This window comes from Eschrichtius robustus, chromosome 1 (genome assembly GCF_028021215.1).
Source record: "Eschrichtius robustus isolate mEscRob2 chromosome 1, mEscRob2.pri, whole genome shotgun sequence".
In the NCBI taxonomy this organism is placed as follows: Eukaryota; Metazoa; Chordata; class Mammalia; order Artiodactyla; family Eschrichtiidae; genus Eschrichtius; species Eschrichtius robustus.
This window is the reverse complement of record NC_090824.1, coordinates 163,140,124-163,165,206: the sequence shown is the minus strand read 5'-3', so window position 1 is coordinate 163,165,206 and position 25,083 is coordinate 163,140,124. Positions and strand designations below refer to the sequence as shown.

At 46.8% G+C, this 25,083-nt stretch overlaps 1 protein-coding gene across 1 annotated transcript in view; it reads left to right on the top strand.

The window, feature by feature from the left end:
- The window catches only part of BLM (BLM RecQ like helicase), a 101,574-nt gene that overhangs the window by 72,063 nt on the left and 4,428 nt on the right, over positions 1-25,083 (top strand). The window contains exons 18-24 of the mRNA XM_068558199.1: positions 4,909-5,108; positions 5,547-5,739; positions 8,856-8,978; positions 11,101-11,302; positions 15,127-17,715; positions 18,972-19,046; positions 22,205-22,350. Of these exons, the coding sequence (XP_068414300.1) occupies positions 4,909-5,108; positions 5,547-5,739; positions 8,856-8,978; positions 11,101-11,302; positions 15,127-15,304 (896 nt within the window). The 3' untranslated portion in view covers positions 15,305-17,715; positions 18,972-19,046; positions 22,205-22,350. The remainder of the gene's footprint in view (positions 1-4,908; positions 5,109-5,546; positions 5,740-8,855; positions 8,979-11,100; positions 11,303-15,126; positions 17,716-18,971; positions 19,047-22,204; positions 22,351-25,083) is intronic.

Sequence of the window (25,083 nt, the reverse complement as noted above, 5' to 3'; positions counted from 1 at the left end):
AACTACTAAGCCCATGTGCCACAATTACTGAAGCCCACGCCTAGAGCCCGTGCTCCACAACAAGAGAAGCCACTGCAATGAGAAGCCCGCTCACCGCAACTAGAGAAAGCCCACGCGCAGCAACGAAGACCCAATGCAGCCAAAAATAAATAAATAAAATAAATAAATTAAAAAAAAAAAAAAAAAAAAGACCTGAGCAAAAGGCTATATGGAAAACGTGAGAGACAAAATATAGATCAATTCTTAGGAGATGTAAAATCTGACAAATAAAATTTTGAAATAGAAAGTAGAGAGAGGGAATTATCAAACCAATGATAAAAGAAAATTTCCCAGAATGGAAAAGAAAAAAACCTTAATTAAAATGCCCACTTGGGGGGCTTCCCTGGTGACGCAGTGGTTGAGAGTCTGCCTGCCAATGCAGGGGACGTGGGTTCGAGCCCTGGTCTGGGAGGATCCCACATGCCGCGGAGCAACTAGGCCCGTGAGCCACAATTACTGAGCCTGCGCGTCTGGAGCCCGTGCTCTGCAACAAGAGAGGCCGCGATAGTGAGAGGCCCGCGCACCGCGATGAAGAGTGGCCCCCGCTTGCCACAACTAGGGAAAGCCCTCGCACAGAAACGAAGACCCAGCACAGCCATAAATAAATAAATAAATAATTTTTTTAAAAAAATGCCCACTTGGGGAGTTCCTTGGTGGTCTAGTGGCTAGGATTCAGTGTTTTCACTGCTGTGGCCTGGGTTCAGTCCCTGGTCAGGGAGCTGAGATCCCACAAGCCGTGCAGCATGGCCAAAATTTTTTTTTAAAATGCCCACTTAATGCTAAATAAGATGCTTTATAAGATGAAATTTAAGAATACCAAGAGTAACGAGATGTTAGGGAAGAAAAACTTTTTCTCCACTCTGTTATATTTAATTGTTGGGGACATTAGCAAGAGAAAAGACAGATTTAATCACGTATGTGTGGGAGTTCATAGAAAATGTGACTCAAAGGGGCAATTAGAATTTGAGGCTTGTATACCATTTTAATAGGGGAAGTAGAGGCAGGGGAAGGGTTAGGAGGAAACAAATGATTTGAGGGAAAGATAAATGGGCCCTTAGGAGAAAGATAGCGGGGAGACATGGCAGTTTTTGTGACAGTGTCTGTTTAGGTGTTGTGTGGAGACTTCTCATCTCCAATGATAAGAGTCAGTTTTCTCTGGTTGCTCCTGGGGAGGGGATTTAAGACAACTGAGTTCTTTTGGGAGTCTCTGCTTTTTGGCAGATGGATTTCAGAAATTCAGGTACCTTCTGCTCAAAATAATTTTTATGCCACTGTGGCATGTTCTGGACCCCTTCAGAGATACTGCAGAAAGCTTTGGAAAGAAAAAACAAACCAAAACCAAACTGACATCAGATTAATGTCAGTAGACCTGGAGACTAGAAGGCAAAGAATGTGATATGATGTATACCATAAACAGAGGAACTGACCCATGGGTCCAGTGAGAAGAAATCCCAGAGTCACAGCTATGCAGCAGGTCCAGTAAGCAGTCTGTACAAATTGTAACAGAAAGTCGGGAAAAATAAGTCCCAAGCAATATAGAGAAAGAACAAGAAATGCATTTTTTTATTGATGACAGTAAAGAACACAAATGTTACTTCTCAACAGCAGAAGGAGAAAGGCACTTAGAAACTCCTGGAGAGGGACTTCCCTGGCGGTCCAGTGGTTAAGACTTCGCCTTCCAATGCAGGGGGTGCGGGTTCAATCCCTGGTCGGGGACCTGGTTGGATCCCACATGCCTCGGGGCCAAAAAATGGAAACATAAAAAACAGAAGCAGTATTGTAACAAATTAAATAAAGACTTTAAAAATGGCCCACAGCAAAAAAAAATCTTTAAAAAAAAAAAAGAAACTCCCGGGGAAAGATTATAAAAGAGAGCCAAGGTAAAATAGAAAACAAAGGAAATGGCTGCATGATTTTGAGTAATTAATAAAATGTGCAAAAAAATAATCCGTTTGTCTGAATACAGTGAACATCCTCCTTAGAGTTGCACAAGAGTCATGAGTTCTAAGTGGGGAAGGAAGCTTGTTGTAATATAAATGTTGCTGATTAGCTACAATAGAGTCAATGTATAGACTTAAACATGGTTAGAGAACAGGGCAGGATATAGACGTTAATCTTGATGATGTAAAAATAAAAGTACAATAAATAAAAATAAAAGGGGGGACTTCCCTGGTGGCGCAGTGGTTAAGAATCCACCTGCCAGTGCAGGGGACACAGGTTTGAGCCCTGGTCCAGGAAGATCCCACATGCTGCGGAGCAGCTAAGCCCCTGCGCCACAACTACTGAGCCTGCGCTCTAGAGCCTCCGAGCCACAACTGCTGAGCCTGCGTGCCACAACTACTGAAGCCTGCGTGCCTAGAGCCTGTGCTCTGCAACAAGAGAAGCCACCGCAATGAGAAGCCCACGCACTGCAACAAAGAGTAGCCCCTGCTCGCCACACCTAGAGAAAACCCGTGCAGTAATGAAGACCCAACACAGCCAAAAATAAATTAATTAATTTAAATAAATAAATAAATAAATAAAAATAAAAGAGGAGTATATGGACAGCTTGGGGTGCTGGTAGCCTCCTACATAGTGGGGAGGGAGAGTGGTCAGACACTCTAAAGTTACCCCAAAAATCAATAGATGAACCAGTATTATGTAACTAGCAAAATTCAGGGCAGGGTAAAGTGAAGAGGGTGGCATAAATGAGATAAAGCCTCATCTTTCATTGTGAAGGGTCAATATATAAATGTCAGGTGGTGATTCTGGCCAGTGGAATGACAGCAAGAGTATGGGTTCCATGCAGAGGTAACCACCAGAAGAGCTGAAAACAAGCTATTTAAAAAGTGATTGCCGGAACTTCCCTGGCGATCCAGTGGTTAAGACTGTGCTTCCACTGCAGGGGGCGCGGGTTCGACCAGGGATCAGGGAACTAAGATCCCACATGCTGCGAGGCACAGCCAAAAAAAATTAAAAATAAAAAAAATTAAATTTTTTTTAAAAAGTGATTGCCTTGGAGAGGAGTGAGACTAGGGAGGGGAAGGGTGGAACAGAGGAATGTTGCTTTTAATTATAAACCCTCCTGTGCAATATTTATTTTTTTCCTATGTACATGTATTACTTTAATTAAAAATCTATAAAGCAATTAAAAAATTAATAGCCTAGATTGGAGTAGGCAGGTGGTTTGTTCAGTTTCTCAGCTGTGTCTCCTGGATCTGCACATTTCTCAGGACAAAGCAAGTTTTAATGCTGGTCTTCCCTTTCCGGATTCTTGCCTTCTCCTAGTTTGGACGCTTTTGGGGGTACAAGGGGTTGCAGATAAAATAATTTGTTATAAGAATGATACATGATCATTCTACATTATAATATGTAGAAAATCGAAAAATACAAATAACTCCCCAAAAAACTGCTAATGTTTTAATGTGTGTTTGCTCACAATCACATATTTATCATATTGTATGTATAGTTTCTGTCATTTTTATGTAACAGGATATAAGCATTTTCTTTTTTTTTATTCTTAAGTAGTTTTTAATTTATATTTTATCATATTGATGAAATGTATTTAAATAGTTTTATTTTAGGACATATTTTTCTATTGTAAATAGTGATGTGATAAATAGCCTTTTAAATACACCCTCGTCTACATCTCTGTTGGTACCGTTCATGTAGATTGCTAAGTCAGACATTTTTCTGACACATTCTTCAGTTTCTCCTTAGCTCTTATGTGTTTTTTAAGAAAATTGTTTGTTTCGTCCAGATTTCGTAGTTATCCTCAACACTAGGGTTGGTCCACATCAGCCAGCCCGTTACCAGAGCAGTAGTCCTGCCCCAGGAGTGTGACATTTCAGGCATACAAATCACTTGAAGAAGGAAAAACTTGAAATCATTCAGCATCTATGACCAGAAGCCATCTGAAATTTACAATAATGTAATTATTTGGAACTCTTAAAATAGAGCTAAAGCTTTACAAAGTAATTGTTAATTCTGATTATAATCAGTGTCACAAGCCTTCTTAAGTAGATTGTTATAATAAAATTGTGAGGCTTCCCTGGTGGCACAGTGGTTAAGAATACACTTGCCAATGCAGGGGACACGGGTTCGAGCCCTGGTCCGGGAGCATCCCACATGCCACGGAGCAGCTAAGCTCGTGCTCCACAAGTACTGAGCCTGCGCTCTAGAGCCCACGAGCCACAACTACTGAGCCCACGTGCCACACAACTCCTGAAGCCCACGCGCCTAGAACCTGTGCTCCGCAACAAGAAAAGTCACTGCAATGAGAAGCCTGCACACCACAAGGAAGAGTCGCCCCCGCTTGCTACAACTAGAGAAAGCCCGTGCGCAGCAACGAAGACCCAACGCAGCCAAAAAAATAAATAAACAAATAAATAAAATTTTTTTAAAAATTGTGTTTATGATGAAAACATTAGTCATTAGTGCAGCGTGGATGTGAAACCAAGGATCCAGCTGGGGGTGGGACTCTCAGTCAGTGGGAGGAGGAGGGAAGTATACAGCCTTGTGGAGTGTTATGCAACAGTGATATGAAGCTATTAAGGTTTATATGAACTATGTCTTTGATTTGTTTGCTCTAATATAATTTTATAAGCTGTACATGCAACATGCTAAAATGATAAACTTAATTTTGCTGCTGTTTTTGACCAATGCACGTTATAAGAAGATGAAGAGAAGTACATACAATTATTTTAGCGTTCTACTCAAATATTCTTACTTCATGGAAACAAGTGTCTATTTGTGCCATGGTTTTTCCTGTGGAAGAGCTTAGCTATCTCATTTACCCAGACCTGTCCATAAATGGCTTTTTTAGCCTCTTCTATTAGAGTTATGATATACCTACATTTACTAATCTAATTTCTCTTACCTTCTTACCAGGGAGTAAGAGTGCAAAAATTCAGTCAGGAATATTTGGAAAGGGATCTACTTATTCAAGACACAATGCTGAAAGACTTTTTAAAAAGCTGATACTTGACAGGATTTTGGATGAAGACTTATATATCAATGCCAATGATCAACCAATTGCATATGTGATGCCTGGAAATAAAGCCCAACATGTACTAAATGGTCATTTAAAGGTATGGTATTTTAAATGTTTATTTTATTTTATTATCTCACAATGAGTAGACAGAACTATTTCACTGCAAACTCAAGTGTCTTTTCCAAAGCTTATGGATACTGAATTTATATATACTGTCCTGTATGAACATATTCTATTCTTCTTAGTTTAGAAAGAGATCTTAAAATTGAACCCAAGTAATGTAACACCTGTCAAAATGAATTGAATGGGTTGTCAGATCATTAAATCATCATATATTCATTAAATAAACATTTATCAGAAAGCTAGTCTGTGCTGGCACAGGAAATATAAAGATGGAGAATATACAGCCCCGTTCCCAAGGGACTTACTATCTACTTGGCATAACAGAAATACCCCCAAAAAAATGTAATTAAGCATTAAATAAAGCCTCTATGTGCATGCACTCATTCCTGTGCTCTCATTTTCTCTCACAAAGGTAGACTTTATGGAAACGGAAAATTCCAGCAGTGTGAAAAAACAAAAAGCTTTAGTGGCAAAGGTATCTCAGAGGGAAGAGATGGTTAAGAAATGTCTTGGAGAGCTTACGGAAGTCTGCAAATCTCTGGGAAAAGTTTTTGGTGTCCATTACTTTAATATTTTTAATACTGTCACTCTCAAGAAGCTTGCAGGTTGGTGTGTGTGAGTCTTCTGTTGCGTGGCATAAATTAATAGGCTAAAAGTTAATCTTGCTAAGGAACTTACCAAGGGCATTAATATATCTCAGTCTTTTTGATCTCTGAATTGAAAGCTCAGAAAAACAGTTTAAACTCATTCTTGAGATAAAATATATTTTTTAAGATATACACAGTACTTTATTATTCAGACATATGGTATAATTTCAATCTTATACTTCAGTCTAATGCTGCATGTTAGGATATGGATAATTCTAATCGCTAACACCAGATGTCACTTAATGAATTTGTGTGCATTATTTGCCTGCCTTATGATGTTTAACTATGTGTGTACACGTCTTTGCAATGCAGAGCTAAGTTCCTTTCGAAAAGAGATTTTGTTTTATGCTTCTCTGAATCCGGATCTAGCACACTGCTGTGTCTAAGTATTTTTTGATAAATACTTGCTGACGTGAGTTATTTCCATGGCTTCAGACAGCTCAACCCAGAATTCTAATAGTAAAGTCCCTGGAAAATAAGTTGGCCACATGGTTGACTGACTAGTGTACATTTCCTTCCACCCTCTTCATAAAAACTCACAATCATCACGTTCTCTCTCTTCCATCCCCACTCCTGCCACCATAGGTCATTACAGTATTTCATCAACTCTAAAATGCCACATTGTTATTTTATGGACTATTGAGAAAGAAAAAATTCTACTAATTAAACTGTGACACAGTGCTTTTATTGAAAGAGTTGTTCTTACTTTATTTAGATTTTTATCATGTGTAACTGTGCATATATGGAAAATGCATACAATCAAAGTAGATTGATTTAAGTACTTGTAAAAATTCACATTCAAAACCTGACTCTTCTGAATCATTTTTTGAGTCAGTTGTCCATGTCTTTGTTTTCCCTCATGTCATCAGGAACGTTAGTGATACAGCCTTTTTAGCATGCTCCACTTTGTTCCCCAAAATTTTAATCAAAATCCTTGTCACCCGTTCTGATTTGATGGTGACACTTCCTTGATGATACCAGAAAGTGTCCGCGGGAGGCTGCACGTCTCTCAGTAACACAAATGTAACACTGCTTCATCTACTTCAGGTCATGTAAAGCACTTGGTTGTTGCTTGCAAGGAACTGTGGAATTGTCATTTCCTCCAGGACATACAATTTGCTTTGTTAATGCCAAATTTATCCCCCGTTACTCCGTTTCTGAGCTTTTCTGCATGCACAGTCATTTTCTCAATGCTAATCACAGTCTAGTCTTTTCTAACACATTTCATGTGCAGTTCAATTCAACATGTGAGGAACCAGCACTGCAGTGGCGCTGTCGGCATGCCGGCAGCACTGACAGCTATGACTGAGTTCTCACAGGCGCAGGCAGTGACAGCACAGCTGCCATTTGGCCGTCAGCACTTGTAAGACGCCTCTTGACCTCAGGAATGCCAAAACGCAAAAAAAAAAGAGTATATCTTAGAATCAATGAAATGTAGTATTTTGTTCCTAGGCTATTAGTGAAGTTTCCTAACTGGTCTCCTTATCTCCAGATAATGAACATGATATTCATATTAATCTTCTAAATACTTGGCTAAAATTCCAAGAGCTCTCCAGATAAAGTACAAATTCTATCAGGAATCTGCATTTCTTTTTATTTTATTTATTTATATTTTTTGGCCACACCCTCACAGCATACAGGATCTTAGTTGCCCAACCAGGGATTGAACCCACACCCCCTGCAGTGGAAGTGTGGGGTCTTAATTACTGGACCGCCAGGGAAGTCCCAGGGATCTGGGGCTCCCCCACTTTATCTTCCAGTAACCCATTCTATAAACCTCCTGGTCTGTCCCACAGGTCTGTTCTTTTCCTCTAAACGTAGAAATGATGTTACAATCATGGATTTGAAATCCACCCTTTGCTCAACTCAGATACGTGGGAATTATTACTCCCTCACTGCCCATAGCCAGTGCATCAATAAATCCTACAGACCCAGCCTCCAAAACATGTCCGAATCTATTTCTTCTCTCTGTCTCCACTACCACCCGCTAGTTCACAGCATCCTCTCTCGCACCTGTAGTGGCTTCCATCAGGCTCCGGTTTCCCCTCTTTCCTTTACAATCCATTTCCTGTGTACAGCAGCCAGAGTGATCTTTAAAATAACAGGCTTGTCTAGCTATAAGACTGTTGTGCCTTCTCTGCAGAAGACTCTTTTTTTAAAAAATTTATTTATTTAATTTATTTATTTTTGGCTGCGTTGGGTCTTCGTTCTGTGCACGGGCTTTCTCTAGTTGTGGCGGGGGGGTGCTACTCAGTTGTGCATGGGCTTCTCATTGCAGTGGCTTCTCTTGTTGAGGAGCACGGGCTCTAGGTGCACGGGCTTCAGTAGTTGTAGCACGTGGGCTCAGTAGTTGTGGCTTGCGGGCTGTAGAGCACAGGCTCAGTAGTTGTGACGCACAGGCTTAGTTGCTCCGCAGCATGTGGGATCTTCCTGGACCAGGGCTCGAACCCCTGTCCCCTGCATTGGCAGGCGGATTCTTAACCACTGCACCACCAGGGAAGCCCTAGCAGAAGACTCTTAATGGCCTACTTGTTAAAGGCAGAGTACTTGCTTCACCCACGTGCAGAAAGACCTGAAGAACAGGTTTGGGTTGGGGGGAAGTAAGAATTCAGTTAAGGCCTTACTGAGTAGGGTATACAAATGTGGAGTGCAGGGGAGAAGTCAGAGCTGGAAATACAGATGTGGGCCTTCTCTGCAAACAAGCATCACCATACATGTAGCTAGACAAGTCTTGGTTGTGAGAACAGTGGGCCAAGAGCAAAGTCCAGTTACCTCTGGGGCACACTGCCCAGGAACCCCCACTCCGCTTCCCCCCACGTCCTGTGCTCCCTCCCATTCTCGGCCCTGACTCCACACACCTTTGCTGCTGGGATTGGACCACGGGCTCCTGCCCTCTAGGCCTGTGCGCTGCCTCTGTCGGCATTTAACTGCCTTTTAGAAAATCAGCCCATGTACCCGGTGCTCTGCAGATAGTTGGCACTTAACAAACATGTGCTGAATGGGTGAATGAGCATAAATTCAGTGGGTTTTCTCTGGGTGGTAATTTAAATTTCTAATTTTATGCCCATGCACAGAATCTTTATCGTCTGATCCTGAGGTTTTGCTTCAAATTGATGGTGTTACTGAAGACAAACTGGAAAAATATGGTGCAGAAGTGATTCCAATATTACAGAAATATTCTGAGTGGACATTGCCAGGTTCAGTATACAGCCAAATATGGGTTTTCTGAAAGCCTCTTTTAATGTTAAACGATGCATCTCACTGGATTAGATTCATGTGGTTTCTGGCTTGTGTTAACGGTCCCTACACCTTGTCACACTGACATCCAGGTTCTCAGAGCAGACCCCGGTGGTGTGCCGGGCACCTCTTAGAGGACACCAGTGCTCAGGTCCCCCAGGGGAGACCAGTTACTGAACTTGCTAACAGGACCCAGGGGACAACCTTTGGGCCCAGGAGTTGCTTGTTCTGTTAAGGCAAGTGCCTGAGGAATCTGGAGCCCTGGGTGCAGATCACATATCTGCCACCATCTCACTCTGTAATCCTTGGTAGGCCACACATAGCCTCTTTGTTTTTCAGTTTCCATGTCTGAGGACGGGAAGTGTTATCTGACAAGCATGTCTAAAGTTTAAGAGTGGAGTTTAAATGTTTTGGGAAAATGAACATGTAATTGGACTACTGGAGAATCTTACTGTTATTAGCCATTGAAAGAATCTGCCCGAGTGAGCGCATCATTAGCGGACGTTCCCAAAGGTTGCTGGAAGCCTGTCATGTAGCACCTCTAATTACGAAGCTCAACACTGAGCTGTAGAAAGCATGCGCGCAGGGAAAATCGAGAACAAAGAAAGATTTCGTTGTGGGAGATAACAGGTGCAGGAGTCGGGCGCCCTCCTCCAGCGTATTGCCATATGCAGACTAGCCAAGTGAAATGTTTCCCTGTTTCTGTAACGGACCACGGGAGGGGTCCTTCTCAGAGTAGCAGGATGAGACATGAGTGAGCATGCATTTCACGTTCTGTCTCTCCACAGTCGTGTTTTATCCATTAACAAAACGCCAAAGAGTCAGGTTTTCGTTAATTCCTCTGTATGGTAATTATTCCATAAATCCTTACTTCAAATACATTAACCTCTTGGTGGGAACTTAACGTTTGTTTAGTATAGTAACTTGTTTGGATAGGGATTTTTGCCCACGTAAGGTAGGGCTGCTCTGCGGAAATAGCCCACAGTGTGGTCATGATCACTCCCACTTATTGAGGGAGGGCAGAGCCAAGAGCTTTGCCTATTTTGTGTCATTCAATCCTTATAACACTGACTTTATTTTGTTTTTTTATTTATTTTTATTTTTTAATATTTATTTTTGGCCACGCCACGTGGCTTGTGGGAGCTTAGTTCCCTGACCAGGGATTGAACCCAGGCCCACTGCAGTGAGAGAGCCCAGTCCTAACCACTGGACCTCCAGGGAATTCCCCAACACCCATTTTAGAGGTGAAAAGTGGTGAGGCCTTTTCATTTCCGCAAAGTCCCGCAGCTGGGATGACAGCACTCTTCACCCGAGCTGCACTGTCTGCCCGTGTGCCCTTCCTACCATGCAGTAAGGTCGGGTAGCCTGAGGGTGAACCAGACCAGCCAGGAAATATCTTCAGAAAATGAAGACCTGGTCACTGTTAACCTAGAAGGAGATTTCATGCTTTGGGTGTGCCTTGGGTTGCAAATACCTATGGAAATTACCATCTTCTTTGCAAATGTGTGCTTTCATACAGACCCATTTCCTGCATAGTATGTGAAATGTTCACAACTATTATGCAAAGAAGAGTAAAATGTGGTCTAGAATTTTCTGACAGCCATTTACTAAGTAAGTATCGCCCAAAGATGAGGTGCAGGACATAGGTATGTTTTCCTTATGTTGGACTTATTTTTTCAGCATGTGTAAAACTATAAATAAAATTGTCTTTTGTTTAGCACTTTATACTTTTCAAAGAACTTAACAGGATTAATTGCCCAAACAATAACAGGGACGTGGGCTACAGAATGTGAGCTAATAAAACCTGACGTCTCTGGTTAAGTTAGAGCATCACACGTTTTCTTAATGAATTCTGAACCCCTTTCTTTAAAAATAAATTGCCATTGACTACTTTGGGGCTTTGTGAAATAAAAGAAGTGCTCAGTTCTTGTGGGATGTTTGAATCCAAGTGGCAAGATGCTACAGGAAAGCAGCTGGGCTTTGGCTGAACTGCACCCCTGTGCTGTGTATCTCTGCGTAGACTATAACCACACTTGGATCAGCATGGCATCACCGGTAAATGTCTGCATTGTCCATTTGTAGCTGAGGACGATTCCTCACGGAGAAGCCCCTCCAGCAGCAGAGGCACTGGAAGAAATGCCCCTGAGGAGCTGGATGAGGAAACACCCATATCTTCTCACTACTTTGCAAATAAAACCAAAAATGAAAGAAAGAGGAAAAGGATGCCAGCCTCCCAGAGGTCTAAGAGGAGAAAAACTGGTTTCGGTGGTTCCAAGACAAAAGGGTAAGTTCTGCCACCTTTTCTGCAATGTAGGGTAGAAGGGAGAAAAATATAAAAGTACAGCTGCTCTGATTTGCTTTGAAGCATTTATTAAAATAAGCCATTGTTAAATGTTGCCTCTCCCATTTGTGGAGTGAGGATTAAGGTCTGATCCCAAACAAAAACACTTGTTTCAGATTTTTAAGATATCTACTCCTAGGTTGATGATCACTAAAGTTTTCTAGTTTGCAAAAACTTCTCCAATTTTGACATTACCTTAGGAAAAAAACATTTTTTTTTTCTGCCAGTTGCTCTTAAGTTAATTTTCCACCTAAAATACTGTAAATCATATACTAGCTGAATAAACAAAGGGGTTTTTGTTTGTTTGGTTTTTGTTTCTTTAAAGTTTCTTTTTATTTATATTTTTTTTTTGGCTGCGTTGGGTCTTCGTTGCTGTGCATGGGCTTTCTCTAGTTGGCGGCGAGCGGGGGCTACTCTTTGTTGCAGTGCGCGGGCTTCTCATTGCAGTGGCTTCTCTTGTTGTGGAGCACAGGCTCTAGGCACACGGGCTTCAGGAATTGCAGCATGCGGGCTCAGGAGTTGCTGCATGGGGGCCCTAGAGCACGCAGGCTTCAGTAGTTGTGGCGTGTGGGCTCAGTAGTTGTGGCTCCCGGGCTCTAGAGCGCAGGCTCCGTAGTTGTGGCACGTGGGCTTAGTTGCTCCGTGGCATGTGGGATCTTCCCAGACCAGGGATCGAACCTGTGTCCCCTGCATTGGCAGGAGGATTCTTAACCACTGCACCACCAGGGAAGTCCCAACAAAGGGTTTTGTTTTCTCATCACTCTTATGCTTTCGCCAATACTTGCCACACCGCTTCTATTGCTGCAGAATCTGCAGGGCCTCCACCCGGAGGCTCCGCACACTCCCTGCCGTTCAGTAACACCTGGGAGAGCCAGCCTCCCAAGCTTTACAGGGTAGCAGAGAAGAGGCCACAGCAGGAACCCCAAGAGGTCAGTCCAGCCCCGCCATCTTCCCTTTCCTACATCTGCCTGGCTGCTGAGCTGGGTTGCACCCGCTTTGGGTGCTCTCCGCTCACCAAGGCGGAACAAAGATAGCACTACTGTCAGGTCCTGGTGACGATCCGGACAGCGTCTTATTTCTTCATAATCACACTGCTTCTGACAGCCCCTTTTTCCTGGTTTCTGCAAGGACATGCTCTGCCCTTGCCTTGTCGGTAAGGTCTGGTAGGATTGTGACCACCCCGTCAGTCTGGAGAATGTGGCCCCAAGCATCTATGTATTGTAACAGAAATGCTTACAGGAAGAGGGAACAAGTCCTCAGGAAACTTGTGCAAGCTGTTGTGTTTTTCTTTTTCAGTTTTTCTACCTCTTTTCCTTCTGGGTAATAAAGACCAAAAATTGAGTGGGGGAAAAGAAAGGAAGGCAGATGTTACCAAATTGTCATTTCCTTGTTAAGTCCATAAACAAACATCTTGTATGTGCTAATCCTTCTGTTGGGGTACAGAAATTAAAGGCATTAGTAAATATTAGTTTAATTTTGTGGGTTTTATTTATTTTAATTCTATTTAAACTTTTAAAAGAAAAAAAACTTCACCCATTTATCCTACACCCACCCCACTCCAGCCTCTTGCAACCACCAATATGTTCTCGCATCTATGAACTTGGTTTATATATATGTATATATATATATATTTAGGTTCCACATTGTAAGAGAGGTCATACAGTATGTGTCCTTGACTTATTTCACTTAGCATAGTGCCCTCGAGGTCCATCAATGTTGTCGCAAATGGCAGGATTTCATTCATTTTTATGGCCGAATAATAATTTTTGTGGTTTTTAGTGTGCAGTGACCTGCAGATGCTCTTCAGTAGGGACATTTTCTTATTTTCTTCATTTATTCCCCCATTTTGGGAAATACGCATTTCCTCAGGCACTCACACAGAGTAGAAGACCTTAAAAGGCCTTTGTCCAACTCCCTGGGATTTATCATGAGGAAGCTGAGGCTTCCTGAAGCTTCCCCTGGGGAAGGCTTAGGTGAAGCTGTCCCCAGCCTGGTACCAGTCTCACAGGTGGGACTGGACACTGGCTCCCCCAGGCCTGCCTGGAGCACTTTCACTGCTGCACGTGGTCCACGGAGATTCCTGAAAACCCATCATGATCTCCTCATTGTTGCTAGTTAGAACAAAGTAAACCATTGACTCCCTTATTGTTTTCACAACTTTTGTTGATAAGACGGAAGCACTTTGCCCTATGGCCTAGAACCTAAGCTAGTAAGTAGTAAAACTCGTATTTGTCCAAAAGCCAGTACCACTTTTGATGCTATTTTTTAATTAGCCCGTGTGTTTAAGGTGGGATTATTTTCTAGTCCCTACTGGCTAAAACCAGGAAGTAGTGTAACTTTGCTTTACACTGTAGCAGCCTCTTTGTATCTGCGCCCCGTTACCCTCGTTTCCACTGAACCACTCTGCAAGGTGGCTTCCCACGTGTCCAGGCTGCTCACCTGGCTGAGGATCCACGCAGCCACAAAATAAACGTGGCTCTTTGCCAGAACCCTTAACACCCCACCCTACCCTCAGAGTTTCACATCTTCAGAAGAACACGCAATGAACTGGTTGTGTTCTGGGCTCTGAGTGGGAGTAAAATGGATGGCTCCGGTGAAATAGAGGCTGCTGATGGCAGATTCATTCTGCAAATCAACATAAACAGCAGGTTTTTGCTCGGGACTTAATTTCTCAGCAGGAAATCAGCATAGGGAAATTTAAGGCTGCTTCTCTGCTGGTTTAGCACATCTTTGCCAGTTCTGCAGTAAAACTGCCCTTGAGCAAGAGTTTTTAAAAAACCACTCTTCACTCAGCCCCACCAAAAGGTCATTAGCAGACTGGTGGCCCTGATACCCGGGCCCCTAAATTCAGAGATCAGATCGGAGGCCACTTGTGTGCCCTGATGCTAGGGAATTAACACCAGGCATGAATTCAGCCTGGTTATAATGGGGCGGGAAATACTCGTTTAGGGAAAGGCTAACATGCTGACCCTGTGTGTTTTTTTGTGTTTTTTTTACCATTTATTTTCAGGGGAGAGAAAAAGCTGTTACCTTCAGATCAGTGGGGGAAGTGAGGTGCTGGAAGGACTTTGTAATAGGCTGTGGCAGGGGCCTCTCACCCTTTTTTAAAGGCAGCGAGTGGGAGGTGAGAGCAGGCAGATCTTGGAATGTAGACCAGTGAGCGAGCCCCTGGCAACGGGGCCCTGACAGAGATGTGCCAGGTCCCAGCTGCTACGGGACCCGGGGAACCACATCTGCAGCCTTTCCCTCGGCAGGGCTGGCCAGGAGGAGGCTCGCTCTGCTCTGCTCTGCTCCGTCTCCACCCACCCACAAAGCCCCCTTCCTCTGGACTGTGGGAGCACAGTAATTCCACTGTGTCTATTGTCTGGGCATTGGGGCCTTAAAACAAGGTATTCTCACTTCCTTTCTGTGGTCGGAGTAGATGCGGAGTGTGGATCTCAGCTCAGATGCCTGGAGGGAGGCGTGGGAGAGGGAGGGGTCTGTGAAAGGGTAGAGAGAAGGCACATGGGGTTGGGCTCAAGTCACAGAATCCTTGACGTTTTAGGAGGACAAATGTAGGACAAATTGGTGTAAAGGGCGACAGTCCTTTACTCCTTGAATTGTAAAGGAAACTGACCCCATCCAGGGCCATTATAGGCAGAAAGTGCACAGAGACATGGAACACCAAGGAAAATCATGGATTATATAGCTGCATGCAGGTTAAGAGAAAACTGTTCACTTTTGGTTTTATTTGACATTTTAATTTTCTTTTCTTTGTCGCATTTTAGGGGGTCCAGCACATGCAGAAGGATACCTTCTAAAACTAAATCCTCCAGCATATTTGGACCCAGTTCAGCTTTGCATGGCTCTCAAGCGGCATCAGGAGTCAGTAGAAAATTGGGGATTATGGCTCCACCAAAGCCTGTAAATAGGCCGTTTCTTAAGCCTTCATATGCATTTTCATAACAACCAAATCTCATCTCAGTGTACATAGATCTTAGTTGTTGTTTGTCAGCATCTGACCATCTGTGAATATAAAGCTGTTAGTTTCATTATACCATTTGTAATTTTTATCCATATCTATTAATATTTAAATAAGTGCTTGGGGTGACAGTTCTTATTTTTAAAATAAACATTTTCTTTTGAAACGCACGCATGATTTGCTGCCACTGCGAGTGTTGTGGCCGTCGTTTCTCAGAACATCTGAAGCAGCAGCTGAATCATCTCAGTGAGAGAAATTTTAAGTACAACATCATGAAACACAGAAGCCAAAGAAAAAGACTCGCATGGGACAGCATGAAACTGTAAAACTTTTTGTAGAAGACAATGTAAACAAAATTAAAACATAAATGACAGAGAAAAAAGGGGAAAAATACATGGCAAAGGATTAATATCCATGATATATGAAGAGTATCTATAAATCATTAAGAAAAAAAAGACAACCTAGTAGAAAAATGAACAAAGGATGTGAGTAGGCTGTTCTCAGAAAAGGAAATGCAAACAGCCCACAAATATGTGAAAAATGCTCCATCTCCCTCATTAAAAGTACCAATTAGAACAATGAGATGCCATTCTCTTGCCTAGCAAATTGTCAGCACTTAGATGATATTCCGAATCTGGGGTCCACAAGAACAGGGTCAAATGTTAAGAATGTATTAAATGCTGGTGATGTCCTTTAGCATCAGGGAAGCCTTACTTTTCAAGACCCCTCCCTGAATCGGCTGATGGGCCAGCAAGTCTCACAGTGGGATTTTGGCACCTCTTTTCGGACTTCCAGTCCCTCATTTTTGGAGACATCTTTTCTTAGCTGTCATGCAACCTTGGTGATACCTGTTTGGTGTCCCACTTCTCTCCTTGACCTCCGTCAAGAGGGTAGAGCTGAGGAGACCTTGCCTGGGCCAAAGGTGTTGGAAGACAGAGTTGGCTGGAAGTCTGTGGCCTTGGCCTGGAGACGGTGCTGAGGCAGACCCTGCACCCACCCCGAGGGGCCGCCCTTGTAACTGCACGCCTACCTCCTGCCTCCTCCACCTGGGCCCTTGGGCCCTCGTTTAACGCAAGAGACTGGCCAGACAGGAGTCTGCTGAGGGCCATGCACTGTTAACCTCCAGATGCCTGCAAGAGCTGACATTTTCAGGAACCATCTTTCCGGCAAGCTCTGACTCAAGTGGCCAGAAGAACCTCCTTGGGGTGAGGAGAGGAAATGGAAGGCAGAGTAGCCAGTAGTCGAGGCTGCTGGGATAATGTCGCTGGCCTGAGGTCGCCTTGGAGAGCTGGCAGTGCACAAGGGTGTCTGGCAGGAGGTCACACCCTTCTACCCTTCAGCAGCTCTGGCTTTGGGGACAGAGGGGGCAGCCTCTGCACAGAGCTGATGCCACAGACATTGGGTCACTTCCCGGCTCTGACCTCACTCGTTCATTCATTCCTTTACTGAGCCCCTCTTCTGCCCGGACTCTGGAGCTAGCTGTGCCCTCGGCAGTGCCCACTCTGCCTCCAGGGGCTCCCGGAGCAATGGGGAGGACAGGCGAAGGCAGTGCAGTGGGAGCCCCAGGGTGGAACGCAGAGTCTGTGAGCAGGGCCAGCACCACCCCCACCCCTGTCACCTACGCCTTTCACGAAGCACTGAAGAGGAGCTCGCCGCAGGAACCTGAAGCCTGGAGACCTTGGAGTAGCCCGGGGTCAGGCAGGCCCCACACCCACCTCTTTAAAAATGTTGGGTTGCGGGGCTTTCCTGGTGGCGCAGTGGTTAAGAATCCGCCTGCCAATGCAGGGGACACGGGTTTGAGCCCTGGTCCGGGAAGATCCCACATGCAGCGGAGCAGCTAAGCCCATACACCACAACTACTGAGCCTGTGCTCTGGAGCCCATGAGCCACAGCTACTGAGCCCACGTGCTTAGAGCCCGTGCTCCACAACAAGAGAAGCCCATGCACCGCAACAAAAGAGTAACCTCCACTCGCTGCAACTAGAGAAAGCCCGCACACAGAAACAAAGACCCAGTGCAGCCAAAAATAAATTAATTAATTTTTTTAAAAAATGTTAGGTTGGAGCAGGGTCTGTTCAATTTCTCAGTCCCCAGGAGCAGCCACAGAAAATGCAAGCAGCCTCCTTCAGTTCAGCCTCCAGCTCCCAGAGAATGCAACCGTGTCCATACAGGGCCATCTTAGGAGGACAGAAGCACACAGACTTTCCCTGAACCAAAACTGGGACCTCTGGCAGCTGAAGACAGAGGTGGTGATAGCAAAGCCAATCCAGGCTGGGCGCTGGTAGGGGTCCTCCATGAGCGCCGAAATCACCACCACCTGGGAGGAGGGGCGGGGACAAATCCACAAAGGAGCTCCAGCCTAGGACCCTTCACTGGCCCGCCCTCCACAGGTACAGGTAAGCCTGAGGGTGGGGGCTCGGGCTCTCCCACCCTCGCCATCACCCCTCCGGAGGGCACAGGAAGGATTAGAATCTGACTCTCCAGCTATATACATACCTTCCCCAGCCCCTCTCCCACCATGAGAACTTGCTCCAGAGAGCTGACAAAGTCCTTGCTTATCTCCAGGGACAGGGAACCCACTATCTCACTGGAAGAGAGCAAACATGGAGAGCCCAGTCTGTGCTGAGGACTGTTCAGGCATTTTCACACACAGTAATTCACTCCTTTAATCCTTCCACCAGCCCTGGGAGACAGGCACATGACATCAGTCTTTTCTTATGCAGAAACTAGAGTTCAGAAAGGTTATGTAATTGCCCAAATCCACACAGCTAGGAAATGGTGGTAATTAGGGTAACATACATCTCAGTTTGCCCTGAAGAGTCCCAGTTTGCATCTGCTGCCCACGTGTAATAATTAAGACAGCTCCCTTTCATTCTTGAAAGTGCTCCAGTTTAGAAGATAAATTATAAGGAATCCAGGTCTATGCTCTTTCCCTGAACAATCCAACCTCCTCTCCCAACCCCATTTTTCCACCCAAAAAGCCCCAGGGCCTGCCTGCTCAAAACTTCAGGCCCTTGGGGCAGGCCCCAGGGACAGAAGCTGCAGAATTATCAGCCAGCACAGCTAAGCTGTGGTTTTTTATCCAGAAGAGGAAGCAGAGGCTGTGGTCCAGGCCCTCTTGCTCTTCTTAAGAAACTGCTCCTCCTACGGCTTGGAGCTGCTCTGAGCCCCCAGGGCCCAACCTGTGCTTGGGAGGCTCCCAGAGTCCCCCCCACCCCCGGCTCTCCTGCTCTGAGCAGCAGCCTGGGTTGGTGGCAGGGGTGAATCTCACCCAACCCTGGGCCCCCATCCTGACAGAGGCCTCTGAGCAGAGGGACAATGGCCCCTAAGGCCTTTAGCGGAGGCCAGGGTGGAGTCCCCAGGAGGCTCCAGCAGTCACTTCTCACTCAAGGCAGAAATCATGTCCCCCACGTGGCATCACGGACAGGATTTGGAGAAGCAGGCTGGTGGGACGTGCTCGGGGGACCCAAGCCTCTACCAGCCCCTGCTAGGTGCCACAGGCCATGGGCCCAGCCCCCGTTGCTAGGAGTCAAGGGCTCAATTTCCACAGTTGTGCCGGACACCACCAGAGCTGCTAAGACAAGCACCCTTGGCCTTTAGAAAGCTCCTGCCTTTCAAAAAACACTCACTCTCCTGTTCTCCCCACCCCCAGACCGACTTTCCTCAGCCAGACCCGTGTTCCCTGTTGGCAAGAGAAGAAGGAAGAAGGAAACAGAATCCCATAGAGGTTAGAGTGGGCTGCTGGGCCCCTGTTCTGGTTGCGGGGCAGAGGACAGAGGACAGGACAAGAGGCTAGCCAGAAGCCTGAACTTGAGTCCACACAACCAAGTGGTTCTGAGGAAGGGAGGCATTTCCCAACCAGGGAGGAGGGCCTGAGGCCGTGTCCCTACTGCCTGCAGGTGTGGGGGATGGGGTTTTGGTGTTGTCACAGCTCGACCGTGTGGTTCCAGCATCCCACAGAGAGTTTGGTGACCATAGGTAACCTGGATGGCCCCTCAGCCTACTCGGGATGCGGGAGCTCACTCCAGCGGGCCTCTGTCTGTCCCTGTGGGTCCCACACGCACGGCCTGTCCTGGTCCCACGTATTCAGCCCCTGCCAGGAGCCTCAAGCTCCCACAGAGGTCGGGCCCTGGCCCCTGCCCAGCTCTGTGTGGGAGCAGAGCACACAGGTCCTTGCGTACCCCTCCGTGGGGCAGGAGCTGGAGCCAGGCACCGCAGGGGAGGTGACTGGACATCCAGACCCGGTGACCTTCACTGCTCTCGAGACCGGTCTGAAACCCCAGCCTGGAAGGAGGCGTGTTTGAGAAACAAGAACTGCGGCCGGAGTCCCTCTCACGGCCAGCACCCCGGAGCCTCCTCCCCAGCGAGGAGCCCCCAAGCCTTTCGTGACCTGGGGAGCAGGGAACCCTGCTAACCTCAAGACGGAAGCATCAACCTCTGCGGCGGCCGTGGTTTGACAGTTACTGCGAGAGCAGGCCTCCCACGCCAGCCCCACGAGCCTGCCAAGTGCAGACCACACGTACCCCGCCACGGGGGACCGCCATCCACTTGTCACCGCCTGGTCCCGGCTCCCAGCCGAGCGGTCCTGCTCCCTTCGCACTCGCTGGGTGACCTTTGCAAGCTCTGTGGCCTTTCTGAGCCTCAACTTCTCATCTGCACGGTAAACGTAGCCGCTGGCCCTGCCGCCCGAGCTGGTTGCCGGCACCTCTGGTCAGAGGTCCCACAAATGTTTGCTGGGCCAAACACAGAGACCCAGGCATGGCCCTGGCACTCAGCGAGGTCACAGCCAGGGAGGGAAACAGCGATTGCTCACCCCGGGGGAAGGAGAGGAGAAGCAGCCTTGGGGTATGGGGGTGCTGCGGGAACCCCCAGGGGAGACCTAGTCCAGTCCAGGGGGCACAGGAAATGAAGTTTGAGCCTTGGAGAATGAGTAGGAATTCAGAACATGAGAAGGACACCCCAGGGAACCGCAGGGGTAAAGACTGGAGGTGTGATGGAGCTTGGCCTGAGAGGGGACCTCCCCGGGGTTAAGGACGGGCTGAGGGAGGTGGAGGAGCCATCCAAGATGGTCCTGGCTGAGGAGCGGGGAACCTGTCCCCAGGGAAGGCTCTGAAGCCAGAGAGACATGATCCGATTTGCCTTCAAAAAATTACTCTGACCCCAGGGTCAGAAAAGGATTGGAGTGGGTGAGGCCGGACACCAGCAGACAGGCAGGAGGCTCTTGCTCATCCAGCAAGAGAAGTAGCAGCTCTCAGGGTAGCAAGGTGACAGGAGTCGACAGATCCCACTGGCCAAGGAGGGGACATGGGGCAGGGACAGGGGCTGTTGACATGCTTTGAAGACATCCCCGAGAGATAGCGATCCCACATCAGGGAGACCAACAGTCCTGGCCCTTTGCAGGCAGGAGGACGCTTTGTTGCCTGAGGGGTCAATTTGGGAGCCCCTGGTCCAGGCCCCAGTGCAGCCCCCCTGGGGCCCAGGATCTCCTGCGATGTGTGGGGTATGCATGCGTGTGCGCATGAGGGTTCTGTCCAGCCCACGCTGCCTCCTCCGAGCTTGGCAAGTAATTCCGCAAAGGCCACACCAACACCCCACAAAAAAATGCCAACTCTGTGCTAATGTATTTTTTATATTTAAGAGCATGTGATGGATGCTCTGCTTATTGACCTAGAAAGTCATCCACAGCATGTTTTTGAGGAGCCGAACAGAGTCCTACTCCTTTGCTGTAAGTCCATGCCACCCTGCTGCCCAGCCTGGGACCCCAGGTCCCTCGTGGGCTGCAGGAAGGGCCATGCCATAAGGCACAGCACTCGGCATTGTATGTCTCTTAAATGACAGCTCATTTTTTTAAAAAGGATACAGAACAACATGGCTAGTAAAGATTTTATTTGTCACTTTACCTGTGTGTGTGTGTGTGTGTTTAGATAGAGAGGGTTGCTCACCAAAATATTAACAGTAGTGGAATTGAGATGATTTTTACTTTTCTGAATTGCTTGACTTTTTACAAAAAAACTCTATCATTTTTATAATCAGAATAAAGCAAGGGAGAGCCACTCGGCCACCTTGGGGTTTGGCTTTGCTCCAGAAGGGCTGTGGGGTCAGAGCCCCCAGTGGACTAGGAATAGGCTGTGGGCCTGGAGCAAGCACCCCCTCCCAGGGCCAGCCCAGGGCCAGGGCCAAGCGAGGCCAGCAGGCGTCAGTGGAGTTGAACTTGCACAGGGTGTTGAGGCTGGAGTGGCTTGTGGCCTCTAGGCTGGGGAGCCCAGGGTCCGGCCATCGCCACAGGGGCCACCCTGCCCATTCCTGAGCAGAAGGCAACACTTCCCCACCTGGCCACCCTTCTCACTTGCAGGGGATGAGTGCCCTGTGCTGGGTCACCTGCCTAGGTACCAGTGGGGAGCACAGCAGGAACTCCAGCTCAAGGAGAGGGTGCTGCACGGGGGAAAGGAGAAGGGGGCCCCAGGTGGCCTGCAAGGACCCCCACCCTACAAGTCCTGCCACTCCCTCCGCAGTCCTTAGCTGAGGTCTGCGCTTTGCCCCAGACTGGGCTTCTGGCTGGAAGGACCTAGCACACAGCAGGTGCCTAATAACATTTGTTGGATGAGTGGGTGAAGGGGCCGCTATGAAGGCACCTGCCTAGATGGCCCTCCCCATGAGAGGATAAGATAGGAGGATGCGGACGGGGGGCTGGCGCCCACTGGATCTTAAAATCCCGCTGCCCACTTGGCACTGCCAGGCCTGTGGGGAGGCTCCCCCCTTACTGCTTCTGTTGGCTTCACCAAGACAAGTGAAAGTTGCCTTCCAGTTGGCCTCAGTATTCACTTAGATTTCCTTTTGTATGTGTGCATTGATGCTTTTGATTATTGGTGTCTTACTCATTCTCAGAAAGCTGGCCGATTTCCCCATTTATTGATTTTCTGGAGTCCACTCACGTGTGGGGAAGACCAGGATGCATGGAGGACTTGGAATTCAAACTTTAATCATCGCTACCTGTGCAGAGCTTCATCCCAGCTGAGAAGGCAGAAGCCTAGGTCAGTGGTTCTCAAAGCTTCAGCATCTCTGGAGGGCTGGGTAAAACAGTTTCTGGATCAGAAGATCTCGGCTGGGGCCTAAGGGTCTGCATTTCTAACATGCTCCCTGGTGATGCTGAGGCCACCGGCCACCCCGGGCACACTTTTTTTTTTCTTTTTGACTGTGTTGGGTCTTCGTTGCTACGCGTGGGCTTTTTCTAGTTGCAGCGAGCGGGGGCTGCTCTTCTTTGCCGTGTGCGGGCTTCTCATTGCGGTGGCTTCTCTTGTTGCGGAGCACGGGCTCTAAGCACACGGGCTTCAGTGGTTGTGGCGCGTGGGCTCAGTAGTTGTGGCACACGGGCTTAGTTGCTCCTCGGCATGTGGGATTTTCCTGGACCAGGGATCGAACCCGTATCCCCTGCATTGGCAGGCCGATTCTTAACCACTGCACCACCAGGGAAGTCCCCGGGCCCACATTTTGAGACCTGCCTAGGGCAGAGGAAAGGGCACCAGGAGTCAGCCCTCAGGGTGAATACAAACCTCAGCTGCTGGGAACTTAGCTTCGGGCCTTGGGCAAGGCAACCTCTTTCATCTTTGGTTTCCCCGCAATGTCAGCCGAGCCTGTAGGGTGGGCCGGAAGCCTCCAGAGGGTGTTTAGGAATGTGCGGGTGGAACAGCCTTGCTTGGTGAGAGCTATTAGCAGGAAGGGGTCTGGTGTCACGGAAAAGCTCCTCCAGCACCCAAGTACGTCTTCAACAGACTCAGCAACAGGGAAGCAGAAGCAGGAACGCTGTTTCCCACAGGCGCTTTGCAGAGAACAGTGGAGGTAAAGGAAACCTTAAAAGCAGTGGAAAGAGTGTAAGTTGAGATTTCCCAGTCCTTGCCAGCCTGTGGAGTCAAATGGGGTCACATGACCCCCCAAATTTGCTGGAGAGCGGAGTTCTGTCTCCCTGCCAAGCCAGGCAAATGCCACTTCATGATACAGTCCGTTGGGGATTTGAGATAGGGGGCTTGGGGCGCCAATGTGCTACAGAGGCTTTCCAGAAAACCGTCATTTCAGCATTCACTTAGAGCCTGGTCCCTTTGCCTCGACCCTACAACATCCAAAGCCAAACCTCAGAACAGAATGGGGCCAGTCACCCCGCGGGCTGTGTTTCACCAGTTCATAGCAAGGAAGACTATCAAATGGCTCTGGAGTCAGAGTGCTTGAGGTCAAAGGCCAACTGAATCCATTTATTGTGTGACCTTAAGTAAGTTACTTAACTTCTCTGTGCCTGAGAGTGATCATAATAGCATAACCCTATGGGATTGATTGTTATGAGGGTTTAATAAGATAATGCGTGATCAGCAGGTAGCACACTGCCTGACACTCACTGAACATGAAATTTTGTTATTGTAGCATAGACCCCTCTATGTTTGTGTTGTATGTTGCTTGTATCTGTGCAGAAATTGGCAAATAAACTGCATGTAGTCCTCACTCAGGTCAGCCATTCTCAACCTGATCCTTTTTTTGAAATTGCTCTCTCAAGAAAAGAAGCCACCACATGAGAGGGCAGTCCTGGAGAGGATGACTTCACCCCGTCTGTACTGGGCACCTGAGAGCATTGGGATGCTGTCTGTGAGAGAGAACTGCAAACTTTCCAAGAATATGGAGATACAGGAGAAATCTGGTTATGGCTTGACTAATAAGGTGGAGGCAGAAACACAAGATTCCATTGGATGCATCAGTGCTTGATACTGGAACGGGAATGGTGTTTTACTGGCTGAACTTGTTGGTCTGATAGAGAAGGAAATGAGGGGAACTGGGAGAAAACGAAGATCTTGAAGAATATGGCTTGAGATCACTAAAAGAACAGGAGGCAAAATTTGGTTTCTCTAATATTTCTGAAATTGATTACTCTCCTTCTGCAATACAGCTTTCTGGAAGTATTATAGAGAAAGAAGGTTTATCTAACATTAAGTTGAACGTAGAAGACTTTTGGGGGCTTCCCTGGTGGCACAGTGGTTAAGAATCCACCTGCCAATGCAGGAGACACGGGTTCGAGCCCTGGTCCAGGAAAATCCCACATGCTGCTGAGCAACTAAGCCCGTGCGCCACAACTACTGAGCCTGCGCTCTAGAGCCCGAGGGCCACAACTACTGAACCCACATGCCACAACTACTGAAGCCTGTGCGCCTAGAGCCCATGCTCCACAACAAGAGAAGCCACCGCAATGAGAAGCCTGCACACCACAACAAAGAGTAGCCCCCACTCGCCGCAACTAGAGAAAAGCCCGCGTGCAGCAATGAAGACCCAATGCAACCAAAAATTAATTAATTAATTTTTTTTAAAGTTATAAAAAAAAGAAGAAGACTTTTTGAATCCTTCCACAAAGCTGTCTGGATTTCATATTTGTATTGACAAAGGAACTTTTGATGCCATAAGCCTTAATCCTGACAATGCAATTGAGAAGAGGAAGCAACATGTGAAATCTCTCTCCAGGGTGAGAGAATAAACCTGACACAGGAAATGCAAGTGCAAGTAAATGTTTAATAAGTACACAGGATGCACATGTTGAATAGATAAAGTGGGTTGGTAAAAAAAAATCATGCACATGTAAGTGGTTGGGTTTTAGAGATCAACCAAGAATAATTTAAAAATTTCTTTTGTATTTGAGATGTAAATATTTTTCTTTCTAATTAAAAAAAGATTCCTGTAACTGCCGAACAGTTAAAAACTTTAAAGCAGTAAATGAATTTACAGAAAGCAAAAAA